A 19,148-nucleotide genomic window follows, 5' to 3' on the forward strand; every position below is an offset into this window, starting at 1 on the left:
GTGCAGTCTCCTCTTCCCTGCCTTCTTCACTCTGCCCCTGGGCCTCTTGAATCTCTAGGACTGAAAAGATGAAGGAAATCAGTCAGTGGGGTCAGATAAAGGCTTAGAGAGACAGAGGCAAGGAAATGACACTCCATCTGTAAAATCCCAAAGGGAAACAGCACCAAAATAACTTACTCAAAGAAGCCAATGGCAGATCAACGCCCAGGGCACCAAAACCAGGAAGCCGGCGCCTGGGGGAATGGATGTCTGGCCCTGTTCTTTTCTCACTCAGCAAACTGTTCTGAAGTTCTCCCCACAGCTCCCAGCAGCAGTGCTGGCTGAGCTGCTTGGCAGTGCGCTCAAACGTCCAAAACCCATATGCCGAGAAATTCTTTATCAGTTGTTTTATTAATAAGAATGGTAAGTGAAGTCTGATACCTAAGCAACAGGGTGGATTTGAGCTGAAATAGTGAAGCTGAGCAAAATTGCTTCATCGACATTGTTCACACAAAATGTCAGCACTATATTAGCCTGGTGCTCACAAATTGATTTTCATCAACTCCATGAGAATGCCCGTATGTAACAGGTGGATTCCACTCTCTCAGAGCAGACCTTCCAAGATGCTGCCACATCTCCCAAGTTTTATTTAACACAGTTCAGGGAAGAATCCATAGGGACTCAACATTCTAGACACATGGGCAAAATTATAGCACAATGCTGGGATTAAATACCGGTCTCCAGAATTCTTAGGTTCCTGCGCCAGTCCACCCTGCAGGCTTTTCACTGAGTCCCTTGACCTCATGTTCCACACACATGGGGACCATCCCCCGCGTGAACATTTCCACCCTTTACCTCTTCCCGAGCCACGAACTTGTGTACCCAGGGGCCTACTTTGTATTTCCATTTGGCAGCTGAACAAGCATCTCAAATTTTGTACATATCGTGGCTGAATTTATAATGATCTACCCCAAACCTGTTCTTCTCATAGATTCTCCGTCTCTCTTACCTAGCACAATTTTGTAGATAGTTCAAATGAAACCTTAAGTGGCATCCTTGATTCAACCTTTTCCCTTTTTCTTGAATTCAATTCATCAAAAATTTTGTTGATTCAGTGTCTCAGAGATATCCGAAACCCACACCGACTTCTCTCCATCTCCGCTGGCCACCTCCTGCTCCGATCTAGCGCTGTTTTCCACCTGGACCACTGTAGCTGCCTAGGAACTGGTTTCCCACTTCTGCTCTCCCCCCTGTGTCAGTCAGGCTCTGTGGCGCAACAAATAACCTAATCCCACCTGGGTGTAATCTGAAATATGAGGTTTTTTTCACGTGTCTGTAGATTGACTGGGAAGCTCCCCTGCAGGGTTGTGCACCTGCCGGATGGGCCCTGTTCCACTCATCGCATTCCACGGCTCAGGCCTAACTCTCTTCTTCACTACTCGCCCACTGTTCCCGGGTCAGCAACTGGCATGTAATACAGGCTCAGTGAAGGGTTGGGTTCATAACCAAACGTGCAAATAACCCCTGGTTTTCTCTGTTCTGTCACAGTAATTTATTGACACATGTTCGGCTCCCTTCCCAGGCACTAAGGACAGGATTTTATGTCTGAAGCACTTTCACTAACTTGGTTATACAAGTTCTCCACCGCCATATTAAAGTTGGCACTTACCAAAAAAGGTATTGACTCTTGGCCAACCCTTCTGCCTTGTGATTCTCTAAGTGAGAGTATCTCTAGACTCATTCATGCTGGGCCCACAGCGCTCTCCCTTGTTGCACTGGGACTTCATTGAGGATATGGTCATGTCCTTAGGACTGATTGAAATCTGAGAAATCAGACTCTTATAAACAGAGGCTAATAATTGACCGGGTAATGCAATGCTGCATAGTCCCCCTTGGCTTTCCCTACAGTCATTTTAGTCCTCCATCTTAACTCACAATACAGTACACTCATTTATTCAAAAATATTTTTAAGTATATTTTATTGATTATGCAATTACAGTTGTTGAATTTTTTTCTCCCCTTTATTCCCTTCTGCCCTGCACCTCCCCTCCTACCAGCATTGCCCTCTCTGTAGTTCATGTCCATGGCCATACATATAAGTTCTTCGGCTTCTCCATTTCCTATACTATTCTTAGCCTCCCCCTGTCTATTTTGTACCTACCATGTGAACCATTTATGCTTTTTATTCCTTCTACCTTTTCCCGCATTCTCCCACCTCCCTCTCCCTGCAGATAACCCTTCGTGTGATCTCTATTTCTGTGAATCTGTTCCTGTTCTAGTTGTTTGCTCAGTTTACTTTTGTTTTTTTACATTCGGTTGTTGATAGTTATGAGTTTGTTGCCATTTTACTGTTCATAGTTTTAGTCTTCCTCTTTTTCTTAGATAAGTCTCTTTAACATTTCATATAATAAGGGCTTGGTGATAATGAACTCTTTTAACTTGACCTTATCTGGGAAGCACTTTATCTGCCCTTCCATTCTAAATGATAGCTTTGCTGAATAATCTTAGATGTAGGTCCTTGCCTCTCATGACTTGGAATACTTCTTTCTGGCCCTTTCTTGCCTGAAAGGTTTCTTTGGAGAAATCAGCCAATAGTCTTATGGGAACTTCTTTGTAGGTGACTGTCTCGTTTTCTCTTCCTGCTTTTAATATTCTCTCCTTCTCTTTAATCTTGGGTAATGTAAGTATGATGTGCCTTGGTGTGTGCTTCTTTGAGTCCAACTTTTTTGGGACTCCCTGACCTTCCTGGACTTCCTGGAAGTCTACTTCCTTTGCCAGACTGGGGAAGTTCTTCTTCGTTATGTTTTCAAATAAGTTTTTAATTTCTCACTCTTCCTTTTCTTCTAGTATCCCTATGATTTAGAAATTGGAACATTTAAAGTGTCCCAGAGGTTCATAAGCCTCTCCTCATTTTTTTGAATTCTTGGTTCTTCATTCTGTTCTGGTTTATTTCTTCCTTCTGCTCCAAACCATTGATTTGAGTGCTGGTTTCCTCCCCTTCGCTGTTGATTCCCTGTATATTTCTCTTTATTTCATTTTGCATGGCCTTCACTTTTCCCTCTATTTTGTGACCATACTCAACCATTTCTGTGAGCATCCTGATCACCAGTGTTTCGAACGATGCATCTGATAGGTTGGCTGTCTCTTCGTCACTTAGTTATCTTTCTGGAGTTTCGATCTGTTCTTTCTTTTGGGCCATATTTCTTCTTCTTGAAACACCTGTTACATTGTACGGGATGGAGCCTTAGGTACTCACCAGGGCAGGGCAACCCACGTAGCTGTGCAGTGGCACTGTATGTAGAAGAAGGGTCCGAGAGGGAACAATGCTGCTTGCTGGGCCTTGGTAGCTTTCAGTCACTTCCCTCACTACCCACAAGCAAATCGGGTCCTTCTGGGGCTGATTCCAGGGTGGGCAGATTTGTATCCATTCTAGCACCTTGTGGGTCTCTCCAGTGAACTCTCCTGTGAGGATGGGAGTTTCTCCCACCCCCAGGACTCCCACAGGTCTTAACAGCCAGAGGTTTTGAGGTTTTATTTCTCCACATTGGAATCCTTGGTTGCTCAGTCTGTCTCTCTCCCCAGTTGTTCCTCCCAGCTTATCTGTATGAAATGTGGGACTGCCAGCTGCCACCTTGTTTTGTGTCCTCTCTGCCGCAGCTACCTGTCTCCACCCACCCCACCTCTCTGAATAAGTGTTTCTTCTTTAACTGCTTGGTTGTCAAGCTTCCATATAATTTGATTTCTGGCAGTTCTGATTATTTTTTGTTTTTAAATTTGTTGTTTTCCTTCTTTTGGTTGTGTGAGGAGGCAAAATGTATCTACCTACACCTCCATCTTGGCAGGACATCCAAAAAAAATGTTTTCGAATGCCTTTTATATTCCACATATTAACAAGATGCTTGGACATGTGGAGATATATAATTTGGGTATAATTCCATGCTCTTTTTAAACATACAATCTAGTGAGTAAAACTGACACAAACAGTTACAAACAATTAATTATACTCACGTTCTATGCTTCAGGGAAAAGGACAGGGGGTTTGAGAGGACAAGATCTTCTGGGGCTTCCAAATTCAAGCTTGTTCTGAAGGATGAAATGCAGTGACCCAGGTCAAGGGTTGATGTCAAGGGAATGGAAAAGAACCAGGTAAAGAACCTTAAAACAAGGATGGTAGTGAAAACATAGAGAGTAAGGGAAGTGATCGGATGATGGTAATATCATTGCATCTATAGTAATCATCCTTGGGGTGAGACTGATTTCTTCAGGGTAAAATGAGCAATCAGTCCATTTCCATTCAACATTCTCCAGAATGTGGAAAGGAGATAGTAATGTGAAGACAGAGTTGAGAGCCTTTGAAGAAAATCACTGAGCATTCACACTGTTGTGAAGCTCTGTTCATTTTGTAACTCAAGCAAAAGCATCATTGTAAACCCTTGGGAAGAACTAATCTACCTCAGATCTCTCTCTCTCCCTTGTAAAATGCCCCTCAGGGTCAATATTCAGCTTCCCTGCAGTGGATTTGGTTGGCAGTCCAGGCTGCTGAGCTACAGGTAATTAAGAAGAGGATGTTCTCTCTCTTTTCTAATCATGCCATTCTCTGCACCTTGTGAAGCCTTTGGAAATTCCTTCCCATGGTCCCTTCTGTAATTAGCAGCAGTGGTTGCACTTTAGTTCATTCTCTTGCAGGGTGCCCTCTGCACCCCCCACAATTCAGTAATCAAGGAATGGCTTCCTGGGTCAGCTGGTAGCGCCAGCCTAATTAGCTTAGATCTGAGCCTGAGATTCCGATAAAATAAGGCTAATGTGGCAAAGGAATTTCATCAACAAACCTAGTATAGGGCTCGCAGTCTGGGTTTTCAAATTCTATTGCACGTTGTGGTCCATGTCCCATACAATTCCACGATGCTGGTGACTGTGGGAAGAGCTAAGTTGAATTCAACATGCTGGTAATGGCTGGCTGACCCACCAGGAAGGGTCTCCATCCTGACAACTAAAAGAATCAGAGTACAATATTTAAATAAGCTGATTGACAGGGGAATTTTCCCTCTAATTTTAACATGGAAAATTTCAGTTTTAGCTTTATTATTCTTAAAATTAAAAATGACACCTGAGGAGGTAGATGTAGTGTTCCTTCATAATTATGGGGGCCAAAGATCATTGAAAGCAGTGAACTGTGAGTTTGTCTATGACTAAGAATATTTGCTTTCAAGTATATTGAGTCTCCTGGTGTTTTTCTCTGAGTGTTCCTCCTGTGATTAAACTTCATCAAATATAGATGTTAGTCTCAACTGATAGGAAAGCATGGCCTTAGGGTTTCTCACCATCACTTTACTTGGGCTTTTGTACAAATTGCACAATGTCACTCACTCTCTCCTTGGTTTCTGTCTTCATTGGTTCTTTCCACCGTATCATCATTGTGATTCTTTTACCCTTTTAGCATCTCCTGAGGACCTCCCTCACATGGATTCCCATTTGATAAAAACAAACTCCTTTCTTGATGTTATACATTAAATGAAACTTGAAGAAATTTCTTTACAAAAATTTTAGCCTCCTAAAGGAGTGAACTATAAAGCAGTGAATGCACTCTGATGAGTTTAAATTTAGTTAATGAAACTTTTTCTGAATCAAGTCACACGATTCTAAAACTTAGAGAGGTATATATTTACAATCTTGAATTTTGCTTGAAATGCAAATGGTTGAGTGATTTTAAGAAAAAATAAAAAAGGATGTCAGCAAGCCAACCTCAGGACCAGGAAGGATTGCAACAGGGACATGGGGCAGGCTTTCAAGGGCTGTGAGACCCTTCAAATGTGTACAAGTGTGGAGAGCTGCAGGCGGGGAGGAACTGAGGCCTCCTGCCTACATCCCCGTGAGCGAGCATGGAAGCTGATGCTCCATGTCCAGTCAAGGCCTCAGAAGACTGCAGCGCTGGCCTGCATCTTGGCTGGCATCTCACAGGATTTGTCCAGCCAGGCCCACCTCACTTAGTCACTCCAATATTCCTGACCTACAGACACTGTAAGAGAACAAATGCTATTGTTTTAGCCTGTTAAGTTTTGAGATATTTTTATACAGCATTAAGTAATTAATACAACAGCACATGAGGGGGCAACCTTTATTGTGGAGCTCAATTCTCCAAGAAGTATCTACTAATAATTTTGTAGAGGAGTTTTTCTTCAGGCTTCATCCAAGCACAAGATCAGAAAGCCTTGTCTTTGAGTATTGGCCAAGAGATAAATTCTCAGACACAAATTCATATTGTATTTGAGACAGAAGATGTGTTTTATGAGGTTGCTTGAACAGCTGTCAAACTGCTTTTGACTCTGAATATTGCCCCTAAGAGGCATTGGCTGTTGCTTTTCGCATGTGACAGTTCCATTGCTTGCTCACATCTTCAGGAAATGAGACCCTGTCTTAGCTGTCTGCAGCTCCTCCAAAGAAAAATACCAGCAGAATATAATTCTCCAACCTTTAGCTTCTTATAGAGCTATTTTTAGTATCAATGTAACCAAGGCAACAAGACCAAGTAGATTTGTACCATGGAAAACTGGTTTCAGGAATGCTCAGCGGTCTATCCACACGAACTTGGTTGTTCTGGGGCAGGTGTTAGACTGTGAGACCAGCTCAGGAGCTCACATGTCACTTCTCCACAGGGTAACTGAGGCACATCAGCTGTAGTTACCATTTTACTTCCTCCCAGAGGAGAAAGAAAATCCCTTTCACCTCACCCACACAGGGTCAATATATAAAGTTCTTTTATTCTCTAAGTCCCTGGTGAATTAATCAGTAATTAGTGATAGATTGGGTACTGTATTTCTTAGCCTCTGAGGACAAAATCCTGAACTTAAAAGCAGGATTCTGTTCTATATTGGTTAATTGGAGTACTTCAGAAAAACAACTTCTGACCTAATCTTTCAAAGCTCACCTTTCTTTCTGTATTATGACCTAACCTTAAAAATGTGTGGCAAGCTCAGTCAATTACTGCTCTCCCTGCCTCATCAATAAGAAATAAATTCTTGGGCCCTGGCTGCTGTGGCTTAGTGGATTGAGTGCTGGCTTGTGAACCAAAAGGTCACAGGTTCAATTCCCACTCAGGGCACATGCCTGGGTTGTGGGCCACGTGCCCAGTAGGGGGAGGTGATATATCTCTCACACAGTGAAGATGTTTGAGGCAGCCACTGTTTCTCTCACACATTGATGTATCTCTTCCTTTCTTCCCCTCTCTCTAATAATAAATACATAAAATCTTTTAAAAAAATTCTAGGGCTGTTCTTTCTAATATGAAGGAAATAACTCTTTTCCTCAGGTGAAAGTGTAGAAGAAAATGCTAGTGTCGTGGTCAAGCTTCTCATCAGACGCCCAGAGTGCTTCGGCCCAGCCCTGCGGGGTGAAGGGGGGAACGGCCTGTTGGCTGCCATGCAGGGCGCCATTAGGATCTCAGAGAACCCAGCCCTCGACCTCCCCTCTCAGGGATACAAGCGAGAAGTGTAAGTGAATGGAATCGCCTCTGGCACAGATACAGCTGGTGAGCGCCCAGATATTGTCAATGCATGAATGATTGAAGATGGGCCAATAACTGCCCCCTGGTAGAGAAAGCATAGGCTCTTTACAGTGACAACACTTTAAATCACTTGGTCAAGCACATTGTTGTCCTCACTCTCTATTACCTTCACCCACTTCCATTTTTCTTACTCCACTGAGACCCCCTAGCAAATTGAGGGATTTGGCCAGCTCTTTGAGCCAGCGCAGCCCCTCCCTGCCCCACAAGGCATCACCACAGGAGGAAGCTGTAGAGCGGCTGAAAGGCCTGAGCCACCAAGGTTACAGTCGTTGGTGTCACTCCGCACCGTTCCCTTCGGTATTCTAAACCTTGGTGTCTCATCTCACACCTCACTTTTAATCCTTCCTCTTCCGAAAGTATTTTGATTTGATTCTTTAGGTAAAGAAGAGAACTGCAGCATGTGAAAAATGACAGCATCACTAATTTCGGTATTTAAGGGTTAAGGAGATGGTGCATTAGCAGATTGCCTTGTGACTTTCTTTTCATTGTGTCTTATGACCCTTTCCCTTTCTTGTATCCGCAGCCTCTAGATTAGACCTCAGAATCTAGAGAATGGCTATAACTCAGCAGAGCAATGCTCCAGCTAGCTGGCTTTGTTTGTTTGTTTGTTTGTTTTTGTTTTTTGGTCACTTGTTCTGGCAGGTGACCTACTAGAGCTAGAGAGAACATAAGGTGTCTCTACTTCCTCATATTATGTAAGAAAAAACTGAAGCCCAGGGTTACATAGCTTGTTAGCGACAGAACGAGAATGTGGACACAGCCCTTCTGACTCCTTGTCCAATGTGCTTTCCATGTATGTCCAGGGAGGAAAGGGGAATGAATGGTAGGAACTTTGGGGATTATGGTTCTACTCCGTGAGTGTATATGGTCTGAACATGCAGCTAATGTCAATACATGTACCGTAAAGGTCCTGGGACCCTAGAAATGCCATGGACATTTGGGTCCTTTGACCTGGGTGACTAGAACCACCTGGTTGACTTCTAGAGGGAGAGGGTGTCCAAGGGCTAGGGTGCGTGATGCCCAGGAGGAGCCGCGTGTTTCCACATCATGCAGCTCGCGGCCGCGCCTGCTGGGCTCCCTCACAGGTCCTTGTGTGGGTTCTGTCTCAGCAGCACAGAGGACAGTGAAGACGAAGAAGAGATCGTTCACATGGGCAACGCAATTATGTCATTTTATTCAGCTCTTATAGATCTGCTGGGCCGCTGTGCTCCTGAAATGCACGTAAGTACGCGAGTTCTCAGAGTGCAACTTTGAGGAGCTTGACCTGAGAGCCCTGTAGATTTCCTGAATGCTATTTCTTTTTCTGTCTCTGGCACTTGCTGGCATGCCTTTCTCTCAGTTCCTTTTAGCTCCCATGAGAAGTAGTTTCCATCTCTGGTACCTGATTCTTCAGCTTTCTTAGGAATGTACACACATTCCTTACATGTTATTGGGTCAGCTGTGACTCTTGGTGACCCTTGGCTGAGTGGTGTCCAGTGTCCTGTTCAGCAGCCCCGCTCAGCTCCTGTAGACTCGGGCCTGTGGCTTCTTCTATGGAGAAGTCCAGGAGCCAGTCCATCTCATATCTGGTCTTCCTCTTTCCCCTGCCTCCAGTTTCCCCCGCATTGTTGTCTTTTCCAAAGAGCCCTGCCTCCCACGATGTGCTCAGTGTGGGACTAGAGGATGGCTCCTGGGCAAACCCCTGTGTGGTGTGGTTTCCCTGTGACACCCGCTGGGCGTCTCCTCCAAGTATCCTGTGTCAGACACCCGCCAAAATTGTGGGCCATATGCCTTAATTTGATCAAAAGGTGACCAACTTGATTCTTTTTTCTATGACTTTATTTCCTTTTTTATTTTTCAATTACAGTTTACACTCAGTATTATTTTGCATTAGTTTCAGGTGTACAGCAGAGTGGTTAAACAGTCATGTACTTCACGAAGTGCTCCCATTGACATTTCAAGTACCCACCATGCACTTACACACTGTTACTATGATATTAGTGCCCACATTCCCAATGCTATACTTTACATCCCCATGCCTGTTCTGTAACTACCAGTCTGTACCTCTCAGTCCCTTCACCTTTTTCACCCATCCCTCCAACTCTCCTCCCCTCTGGCCACCATCATACTGTTCTCTGTTTCTGTGAGTCTGTTTCTATTTTCCAAGTTGATTGTTGATCGTGGACATCAGGCTACTCACATAGAAAATCCTTTTTTCTTGATTACCATGTTTTTAAGCGCCAGAAAAATAGTCTCTTTCCATGGTTCCTGTTTATTCCCAGAGGTAAGCTTTCCAGACATGCCAAAAAAGAATGCTTCTATTTTTATGGGATATCTTCCCAGACTTCCTCTTTTGACCTTAAAAGTTGTAGCATTTTTTTCCTCTTCCCTCTTTTACCTGTCCTGGGGCCTGAGAGAAAGTGACCTTATTTCATATAATGTCTTACATTGTAAGTGAGAGGGGAAAGAACTGCTTTTTACGTGATAACAGAAAAGATAGCCTTTTAATTTTTTAAAAAAAAACTTGGTAATTGTTTGAAAGAACTGCTTGATTTGCTCATTCAGGGCTCTGGCACCTGCCTGCCTCTCCCTGCGGGGCTCACGGAATTGGGATTATTACAGAGCATCTCCCAAAAGCTCTTCTTGCACAGCAGATTAGGTTGATACAGACTGTCGTAACTGGTGTTGGTAAAATTGGGTATTTGGTCACTGCCAAGTTAACAGTAGATGTGTTATATTTTTTTAATGCTCTAATGAAAAACAGCACTCATTAAAGTAGTGGCTTTCAAACTTTTTGACCAAAATAATTTATTTTGATCATAGTAAGAAATATAATTTACATTGTCACCTAATATACATATATTCCAGACACAAAATTTATCTTTACTATAGACATTGCACTGTAATTTTTTCTGTTCTCTAGTAATCTATTTCATGAGCTTATTTCAGGGCTCACAAACCACTCACTTGATTTTGCAGCCCTCTGATTGGTCCTGACCTGAGGTTTAGGGCACCTCATTAAAGCGCACACTCTTACCTCTCTTCCAGTGCGTCATGGGTCTTGCCTAATACACAGTGTAGCCTGTTTACAAATCCATCCGCAAGTGTTTAGGAAAACTATTCCAACATGGAAGAATCTAAATCAAAAGTGTGTGGTTAGTAGAAAGTCTAAATCTTAATAAGGGAAGCTGATCAGAATCCTTAGAATTCTATTTTCTACTGTGACAAGCCAGCATTTCCCACATGGGCTCATCTTTCTATTTCTGTGTCTTAAACAAATAAAGGAAGCTTGAAAGGGAAACCAGGGAAATACTAGGGTGTTCTACAGTCTTAGCCGTGGGGATGTCAGTTCCCCTGCTCACCCGTCATCACTTCAGAAAGCGAGTTACGGCCTGCTTCTTCTCGGGAAGAAGGCAGCGTGGGATGGCTGAGCCATCAGAGCCCCATCTGGGAAGGAGTTTCTTCTCCCTCACTGCTCCTCTGGTCTGACACCCTACACATGTGTGCACACACACCTTCTCAGATCCCGTCCCTGGGCCCAGGCTCTGTGAGTGGTAGGAGGGGAGATGCCATCATCAGTGATGGCTGGCCCTCTCCCCACAGGAATGAGAGGTGGCAGCTGGGTGAGTGCACAGTGTTCTTTCCCCGAGGCCTCTGAGCATCATATCCCAGCATGCCCTGCAGCTGACCTGGGGTCATTTCAATCCTGAACTCCTAGCACTTCAGTTCTCTGCTGTGTCCTGTGCCTACAAGCATGCTTGTTGCCCCCACATGGAGGAGGTTGTGCACCTATATGTGCTGATTGGCCCACTCATGGCTGTATGGTTCATGTCATCCACCGCAGAATAACTCCACTGAGATTCTTAGTTTCTCTAGGACACAGGTGGCAAACACAAGGCCCATGGGCCAAATCTGGCCCTCCACCTTGTTCTACCTGGCCCAGCACCTTGTTTCTACCTGGTGGCAGTGCCAAGCTCCTTGCCCCTAGTTAAGGAGTAGTTACATTTATACAGTCCTAAAATTACATTTGGCCCTTTGAAGGCAACTACAAGGCTGATGTGGCCCCCAGTAAAAATGAGTTTGACACCCCTGCTCTAGGACCCCTATACCCCTCTTGCCTACCTCCAGTCCCAGCACTAATCATCCTTTTAGGAAACTAAAATGCATAAGTCTTTCTGTATTTAGTGACATTCCAGACTCTGGAATTGTGGCCACATTGTCAACACTCCTGTCATGGCCACTGAGAGTTCCCTGTATTGCAGTCACACCAAAAATCACCACCAGGCACCACATTTACTGCTGAAACTTGATGCCATAACTGCATGACCATTGTAATCCCAGCAAAGGAATCAAGTAACCCCCCTGGACAGTTATTCCCTCCCTGGACAGTTAGTTTCTCTTCCAGGAAATCAGGAGAAAGCCCCTCCCTTTCCCTCATGGTCATAAGTGTCCATCACAATTAGAGACATTTAGAAGTGTCCCCAGCCCTGGAAGAGAACTAGTTTGCTGCAAGAGGTTTGGAGGTGGGTGGAACGGGGGTGTAAAAAGTTTCTTTATCTTTTTCCCCCAACCCTGCACTGCAGCTTATCCAGACAGGAAAAGGCGAAGCCATCCGGATCAGGTCAATCCTACGCTCCCTGGTCCCCACCGAGGACTTGGTTGGGATAATCAGCATCCCCTTGAAACTGCCCTCCCTGAACAAAGGTAAGAGAAGCATCTCAGGGCTGAGTGTGGCCAGTCCGCACCGCGGCCATTCTCTTAGGGCCAGGACTGTGCCAGCGCCGGCGGAGTCCTTCCCAGCCCCTACTTGCAGAGCAGGGGAGGTATTGCTCTCTTTCCTGTGATGAGTCCTCTCTTCCTGGCTCCAGCTGGCCACTCTCTCCTCTGCTCCCCAGTGTTAGAGACTGGTGTACCCTACACCCCATAGATACGGACAGTCCAGACCTCCCAGTCCTCCAACACTCGCGTCCTCAGGGAGGAGGCTGATGGAATGGGGCCAAGGAAAGCGGCCTGGCCTTTCCTCTCTGCCTGTGTCCCCGAGATTGTGTAGCCACCTGGGGCAACAGTAGGGCCCCACACAGGCTCCCTTCAGTTGCAGTCCTGTGTACCTCATGGCCGTGGATCATAAACAGATTTTCCCCGATAATACCTGTGACACCTGGCAATGAGCAGTGTTGACTTTGTACGTCTTATACCCTCCCAGGAGCATTCGGTCCCTCTGCCTCACTCCACCTGCTGTCCAATTCCATCCAGGCAGGTGGAGGAATTGAAAAGATAGCATGACTCTGACTGTTAGTGTTTCCCGAACTGGTGTAATGTGGAACGTTTTTGTAGAAGATAGTCATTGGTGTACAGGGGTTTGGAATCAAGTAAGTTTGGGAAATGCTGTGGAATGTGTCACATTTTTTCTAGCCTTATTGAGATAACTGGTATATAACATAATGTTTAAGGTGTACAGTGTGGTGATTTGAGGCACTTATATATGGAAAAACATTTAACACATTAAGGTTAGTTAACATCTCCTTCACCTCACGTAATTACTATGTTTTGTTCTTATGGTGAGAACATTTAAGTTCTACTTCTATAGCAACTTCAAACATACAATACAGTATTAACTGTAGTCCCCATGCTGTACATTACATCCCCAGAACTTGAATTCATCTCATAACACAAAGTTCCTGTTTGACCAACGTCTCCCCCTCTCCCCGACCTTCCCCAATCCCTGGTAACAGTCACTGGACTCTGTTTCTGAGGGCACGGGGTTCGAGTCCACGTGCAGGTGAGGTCACACTGTAATTGTCTGCTCTGCCTAACTTATGTCACTTGGCATAATGCCCCCCACATCCATCCATATTGCTGCAAATGACAGGATTTCTTCTTTTTCGTGGCTCAGTAGTATTCCGTTGTGTGGGTGCGCCACATTTTCTTTATCTGTTCATCCATCAGCAAATACTTGGACTGTTTCCATGTCTTAGCTATTGTAAATAATGCTACCATGGACATAGGGTGCAGCTATCTCTTCAAGATAATAATTTCATCTCCTTTAATACAGACATAGAAGTGGCATCATATGATAGTCCTGTTTGTAATTTTTTGAGCAACCTCCATGCTGTTTTCCCCGATGGCTGCACCAGTCTGCATTCCCACCAGCTGTGCACCAGGTTTCCCTTTTCTCCACATCCTCACCAGCACTTGTTATCCCTCATCTTTTTGGTAGTATCCACTTATAAGTATGAGATGATATCTCATAGTTTTGATTTGCACCTCCCAATGATTTGTGATGTTAAGTGCCTTTTCATGTACCTGTGGGTGGTTTTAGTGTCTTCTTTGGGAGAATGTCTATTCACATCTTTTGCTTATTTTTAATGGAATTATTTGCCTTTTGCTATTGCATTGTATGAGTTCCTTATTTTGGGGGGATATTAACATATTGTCAGGTACATGGCCTGCAAATATTTTCTCCTATTATATACATTGCCTATTCATTTTGTTGATTATTCCTCTGCAGAAGGGTTTTTTAAAATTATTTTCATGAAGTCCCATCTGTTGATTTTTGCTCTTATTACTTGTGCTTTTGACGTCAGTGAAAAAATCATCACCAAGATCAGTGTCAAGGAGCTTAAGCCTGTGTTTTCTTCTAGGAGATTTACGTTTCAGGTCTTGTTTCCTCAACCCATTTTGAGTTAATTTTTGCGAATGGTGTAAGAAAAGGATTAATTTTATTTTTCTGCATGTGAATATCAATTTTTCCAACAACATTTATTGAAGAGACTATCCTTGCTCCATTGAATATTCTTGGCTTCTTTGTCAAATATTTCTTGACTGTATATGTATGGCTTTATTTCTGGTCTCTCAATTCTGCTCCATTGATCTGTGTCTGTTTTTATACCAATAGTATACTGTTTTGATTGCTCTAGTTTTTTATAATATAGTTCAAAATCAGGACATGTGATGTCTCCAGCTTTGTTCTTTCTCAAAAATTCTTTGGCCATTCAGGGTCTTTTGTCATACCACATGAATTTCAGGATTGTTTTTTCTATTTTTGTGACCTTGGAATTTTGTACAGATTGCATTGAATCTATAGATTGTCTTGCATGTTTGGACATTTAAATAATGTATTAACTCTTTAGATCCATGAATACAAGATTTCTTTCCATTTATTTATCTTTTATCAGTGTCTTATAGTTTTGGTCTATAAATATTTCACTTCCTTGGTTAAATTTATTTCACTTCCTTGATTAAATTTATTTCTTGATATTTTGATGCTTTTGTAAATATGATTGTTTTCTTTATTTCTTTTTCATGTAGTTCATTGTTAGAGTATAGAAACACAGCTGATTTTTGCATGTTCGTTTTGTATTCTGAGACTTTACTGAATTTGCTTACTTGCTCTAACAAGTTTTGATGGAGAGAAGATCATGTCATCATCAAACACACAATGTTACTTTCCCTTTTATATTTGGATGCTTTTTATTTCTTTTTCTTATCTAATTGTACTGGCTAGGGTTTCCAGGACTGTGTTGAATAGGAATGGTAATAGTGGGCACCCTTATATTAACCTTGATCTTACAGAGAAGCTTTCAGTCTTTCAACATTGAGAGTATTAGTTGTAGGTTTGTCTATATGGCCTTTATTTTGTTGAAGTATGTTTCTTCTCTACCTAATTTATTGAATTTTTATTATGAAAAGATGTTGAATTTTGTCGAATGCTTTTTTGTAATTGTTTAAATGATCATATGATTTTAGTCTTTCATTCTATTAGTGATATATCACATTTATTGATTTGTGTCTAATGAACCGTCCTTGCATCCCAGGGATAAATCCCACTCGATCATGGTGCATGATCCTTTTAATGTGCCGTTGAATTTGGTATGCTTGTATTTTGTTCAGAAATTTTGCAGGTACAGTTGGCCCTTGAACAAGACAGGGTTGAACTGCCTAGATCTATTTATACATGGACTTTTCCAATAAATATATAGGTGGCCCTCTGTCCATGGGTTTTATATCTACAGATTCAACTGCCATGGACCAAAGACATTTTTTGATTCACAGTTGGAAATCTGTGGATGGGGAGGGCTGACTGCATGTATTGTTATATACCATTTTGTATAAGGGACTTGAGTATATGCAGATTTTGGCATGCTTGAGTCCCTTATTTCTAGAGAAAATATTTGTAGGGATCCCTATTTGTAGGGATTTCTAGAGAAAATTCCCTACAGATACCAAGGGACAACTTCAGTTAAGGTTTAAGGGAGTCAGAAGTTATTGCGGATTTTCAGCTGTGTGGGGTTATCAGCACCCCTACTCCGTGTACTGTTCAAGGGTCAACTATATATTTATCAGGGATATTGGCCCATAGTTTTTCTATTTGTGTAGTTTCCTTGTCTGGCTTTGGTATGAGGGTAATTTTGGCCTCATAAAATGAGATTGGGAGTGTTCCCTCCTCTTCAGTTTTTTGGGAAGAGTTTGAGAAGGATTGGTGTAAATTCTTTAAGAATTTGTTGGAATTTACCCATGAAGTCATCTGGTTATAGCCTTTTCATATTGGGAGGTTTTTGATTGCTGTTTAATTTCCTTACTCATTATTGGTCTATTCAGATTTTCTATTTATTTATGATTCATTCTCAGTGGATTGTATGCTTCTAGGAAGTTATCAATTTCTTCTAGATTGTTGAATTTGTTGGACATAGTAGTCACTTATTGTGGGGGCCACTTTGCCCTCAAGTCCCCCTGTCTGCCACAGATGAAAGTAAACACTACCAAGACATGATCTGCTTGGGGAGGAGAGGTGGCCAGTTTCTCAGAGGAAAAAGGTGAGGAGCCTCTTCCTCCAGGGGCTTTTATTGAGTTGTAATACACAGGAATACAGGTGGCAAGAATCAAAGAAATCTGAGGGCTTAGTCTGAGTCAGAGTCTGTCAGGAAGGGGGTTTGCAGAAACTTTAGGGTTTCCTGCTCAGACCCTTAACATATGAATGAAGGCACTCTTAGCAAAGCAGTTTTCACAGAATTTTTAGGAATTCTTTCTTAAGCCAGATTTCCCCAGATCCACTCTAGAAAGGCAAGGAGCTATACCCCTCCTCATCAAGTATTCAGGCTTAAGTGGATTAGAGCCAGGAAGCACTTCTCCCAGAGGACACGGGAACTTGGGCTAGGTCACATAGCCGGAGGGCAAGGGTCTATTGCTCGCTCTTTGTTGCAGCCCCGCAAGTCCTTCCATGATGGCCTCCCAAGTGATTGAGTCTGGCTTAGGTTGCCCCTCACTGTGAGGGGTCTTACCCATCTCTGACTGCCTACCATGTTTTGGGGGCAGGGAGAGGAAACTGAGGCAGTGTTTGCTACCAGAGACAAGCCTTTGTTTCCTATGGCTTGCATTCTGGAGGTCACTCGCTCATCCTTAGCCATGGGGGGCAGTTACAATTCCTGAAACCAGGCAGAGCAGTCCCCAACAGCTTATGATCATTTGTGATTGTGTGATATTAGTTTAGTGTCTCTTCTTTCATATCTAATTTTACTTATTGAGCGATCTCTCTTTTTTGCTTGGTAAGCTACAGGTTTTTTTTATTTTATTTATCTTTTCAAAAAATCAGCTATCTGTTGATCATTTGTATTGTTTTTATATTCTGTATTTCATTTGTTTCTGCTCTGGTCTTTGTTATTTTTCTTCTTTACAGTATTCTTGACCTGACTATGCTCTTAACTTTACCAGCATGTTATATATTTTCATAGGTTTTTATGTTGTTAATTAGGATCCTTTCATTTCACCTTGAAGAACTTCGTTCAGCCTTTCTTATAAAGAAGGTCTAGTGATGATTGTTTTCCTCAGCTTTGTTTGGGAAGGTATTTTCTTGCGTTTATTTCTGAATGAAAACTTTGTTGGTGCAAGAATTCTTGGTTGACGGTTTTTCTCCTTCCTCACTGTGCATGCATAACCCCACGCTCCCGTGACCTGCCGGTTTCTGCTGAGAAAGGTGCTGATAGTCTTATGGGGGGGAGGGGGGGGGGGCGAGGCCCTTGTATGAGAAAATTGTTTTTCTTGGTTCTTTTAAAATTCTTTGTCTTTGATTTTAGACAGTTTTGTTATCATTGATCTTAGAGAGGATCGTTTAAGATTGAAATTTTGGGGTGAGCTATTACCTTCATAAATTGGATGTCCATTTATCTCCCCAGGTTTGAGAAGTTCTCAGTGATTGTTTCTTTAGGTTTCTCTCTCTTTTTCCTCTCTTCCGCTCTGGGACTCCAGTGATGTATGGATTGTTTCTCTCCATGGTGTCCCATTCGTCCCATAGTCTTTCTTCATTCCTTTTTATTCTTTTTTTTCTTTTTCTTCCTCTTACTGGATAATTTCAAATGTTCCTCTTTGAATTTGCCGATTTCTCTGCTTGTTTCAGTGTGCTGTTGAAGTGTTCTGTTGAATTCTTCCATTCAGGCATTATATGCTTCAAAATTTCTATTTTGAAATTTCTATCTGTTTCAAAATTTCTATCTGTATTCACACTTTCATATTTTCTATCCTTTTGTTGAACTCATTTTGTTCTCATATTGTTTTCTCGAATTCATTAAATAGTTTTTCAGTGTTCTCTTGTAGCTCTCTGAGTATCTTTAAAATAATTATTTGGAACTTCAGGCAATTCATGTATCTTCACTTTTTTAGGGGCAGTTACTGTGTCCCTATTGTGGTGTCATGTGCTCTTGTTTTTTTTGTGATACCTTTGGCCTTGCATAAGTATATGCTTATTTCTAGACTGTGTGGACTAACTTTGGCAAGGAAGGACCTTCCCCTGTGGCTGGGGCATGTTGGAGTGTGAAGCAAGGGCCCGAGTGCAGGGGTGTGTAGCAGCTTTGGGCCTGGGGGAAGGGGTGATGTCATCTCAGGGCCACGGGGGTCCACAACATTGACAACTGTGTGGTCCTTGGCAAGAGCTGCCAGGAGTCCTCAGTCACTGCAAGAGCTGTTCAGGTCCTTACTTAGCAGGCCTCCAGGTCTGGCAATTAGGGACCAGGGCAGGCAGTGGGGGTGGTCAGAGCCAGAAGTACACACAGACTCAGCCGCAGGGACCAGCTACAGGTGCCTGTGTAGCGGCACAGGCCAGTTGCATACACACACAAAGTGGCGATGGCCAGGGCCAGCAGCAAGGCCAAGGGCTACCTGAAGATACAGTAGCAGCTGTGGGAACCCTGGCTGTTCAGCACGCAATCCTTTGGCTTCCGAGTCTCACCACAGGTGCACAGCAGTGGAGGCCAGTGACAAGACTCTGGCCAGTGGTATACAAGTTCACCACTGAAGGTGCTAGCTACAGGTGAGCCCAGACAGGGCTGGAGTGGGCCCCAGAGGCAGCTCTGGGGTCCCTACCTGTTCATATACACTGCCATGGTGGCAAGGCCTCACCACTGTGCATGGCAATAAAGGCCAGGGGTGGGAGTCTGCTCCCCAGTGCACCTATGGTGACGGGCATCCATGGCAGGGGCCTAAGCTGGCGTCTTGAACTTATAGGGCTGCAGAGGCTGCCAGTGCAGATCCTGGGTTCCAGCAGCAAGGGTGGGGGGGTGCAGAGAGACTCGGGCATCCGGGCAACTGCAAACATGAAAAACCTGTGGAATCTGCCAAGGTTTTGTGGTGGCTGGGCCGG

The 19,148-nt window shown here is 43.4% G+C and overlaps 1 protein-coding gene across 1 annotated transcript in view; it reads left to right on the plus strand.

Moving 5' to 3' along the window:
* The window catches only part of RYR3 (ryanodine receptor 3), a 521,285-nt gene that overhangs the window by 388,912 nt on the left and 113,225 nt on the right, over positions 1 to 19,148 (plus strand). Inside the window, exons 44-46 of the mRNA XM_037056141.1 lie at positions 7,286 to 7,466; positions 8,653 to 8,761; positions 12,103 to 12,223. Coding sequence (XP_036912036.1) covers positions 7,286 to 7,466; positions 8,653 to 8,761; positions 12,103 to 12,223 — 411 coding nt within the window. The remainder of the gene's footprint in view (positions 1 to 7,285; positions 7,467 to 8,652; positions 8,762 to 12,102; positions 12,224 to 19,148) is intronic.

This window comes from Sturnira hondurensis, unplaced genomic scaffold (genome assembly GCF_014824575.4).
Source record: "Sturnira hondurensis isolate 20B ecotype Veracruz unplaced genomic scaffold, ASM1482457v3 Scaffold0008782, whole genome shotgun sequence".
Taxonomy (NCBI): domain Eukaryota; kingdom Metazoa; phylum Chordata; class Mammalia; order Chiroptera; family Phyllostomidae; genus Sturnira; species Sturnira hondurensis.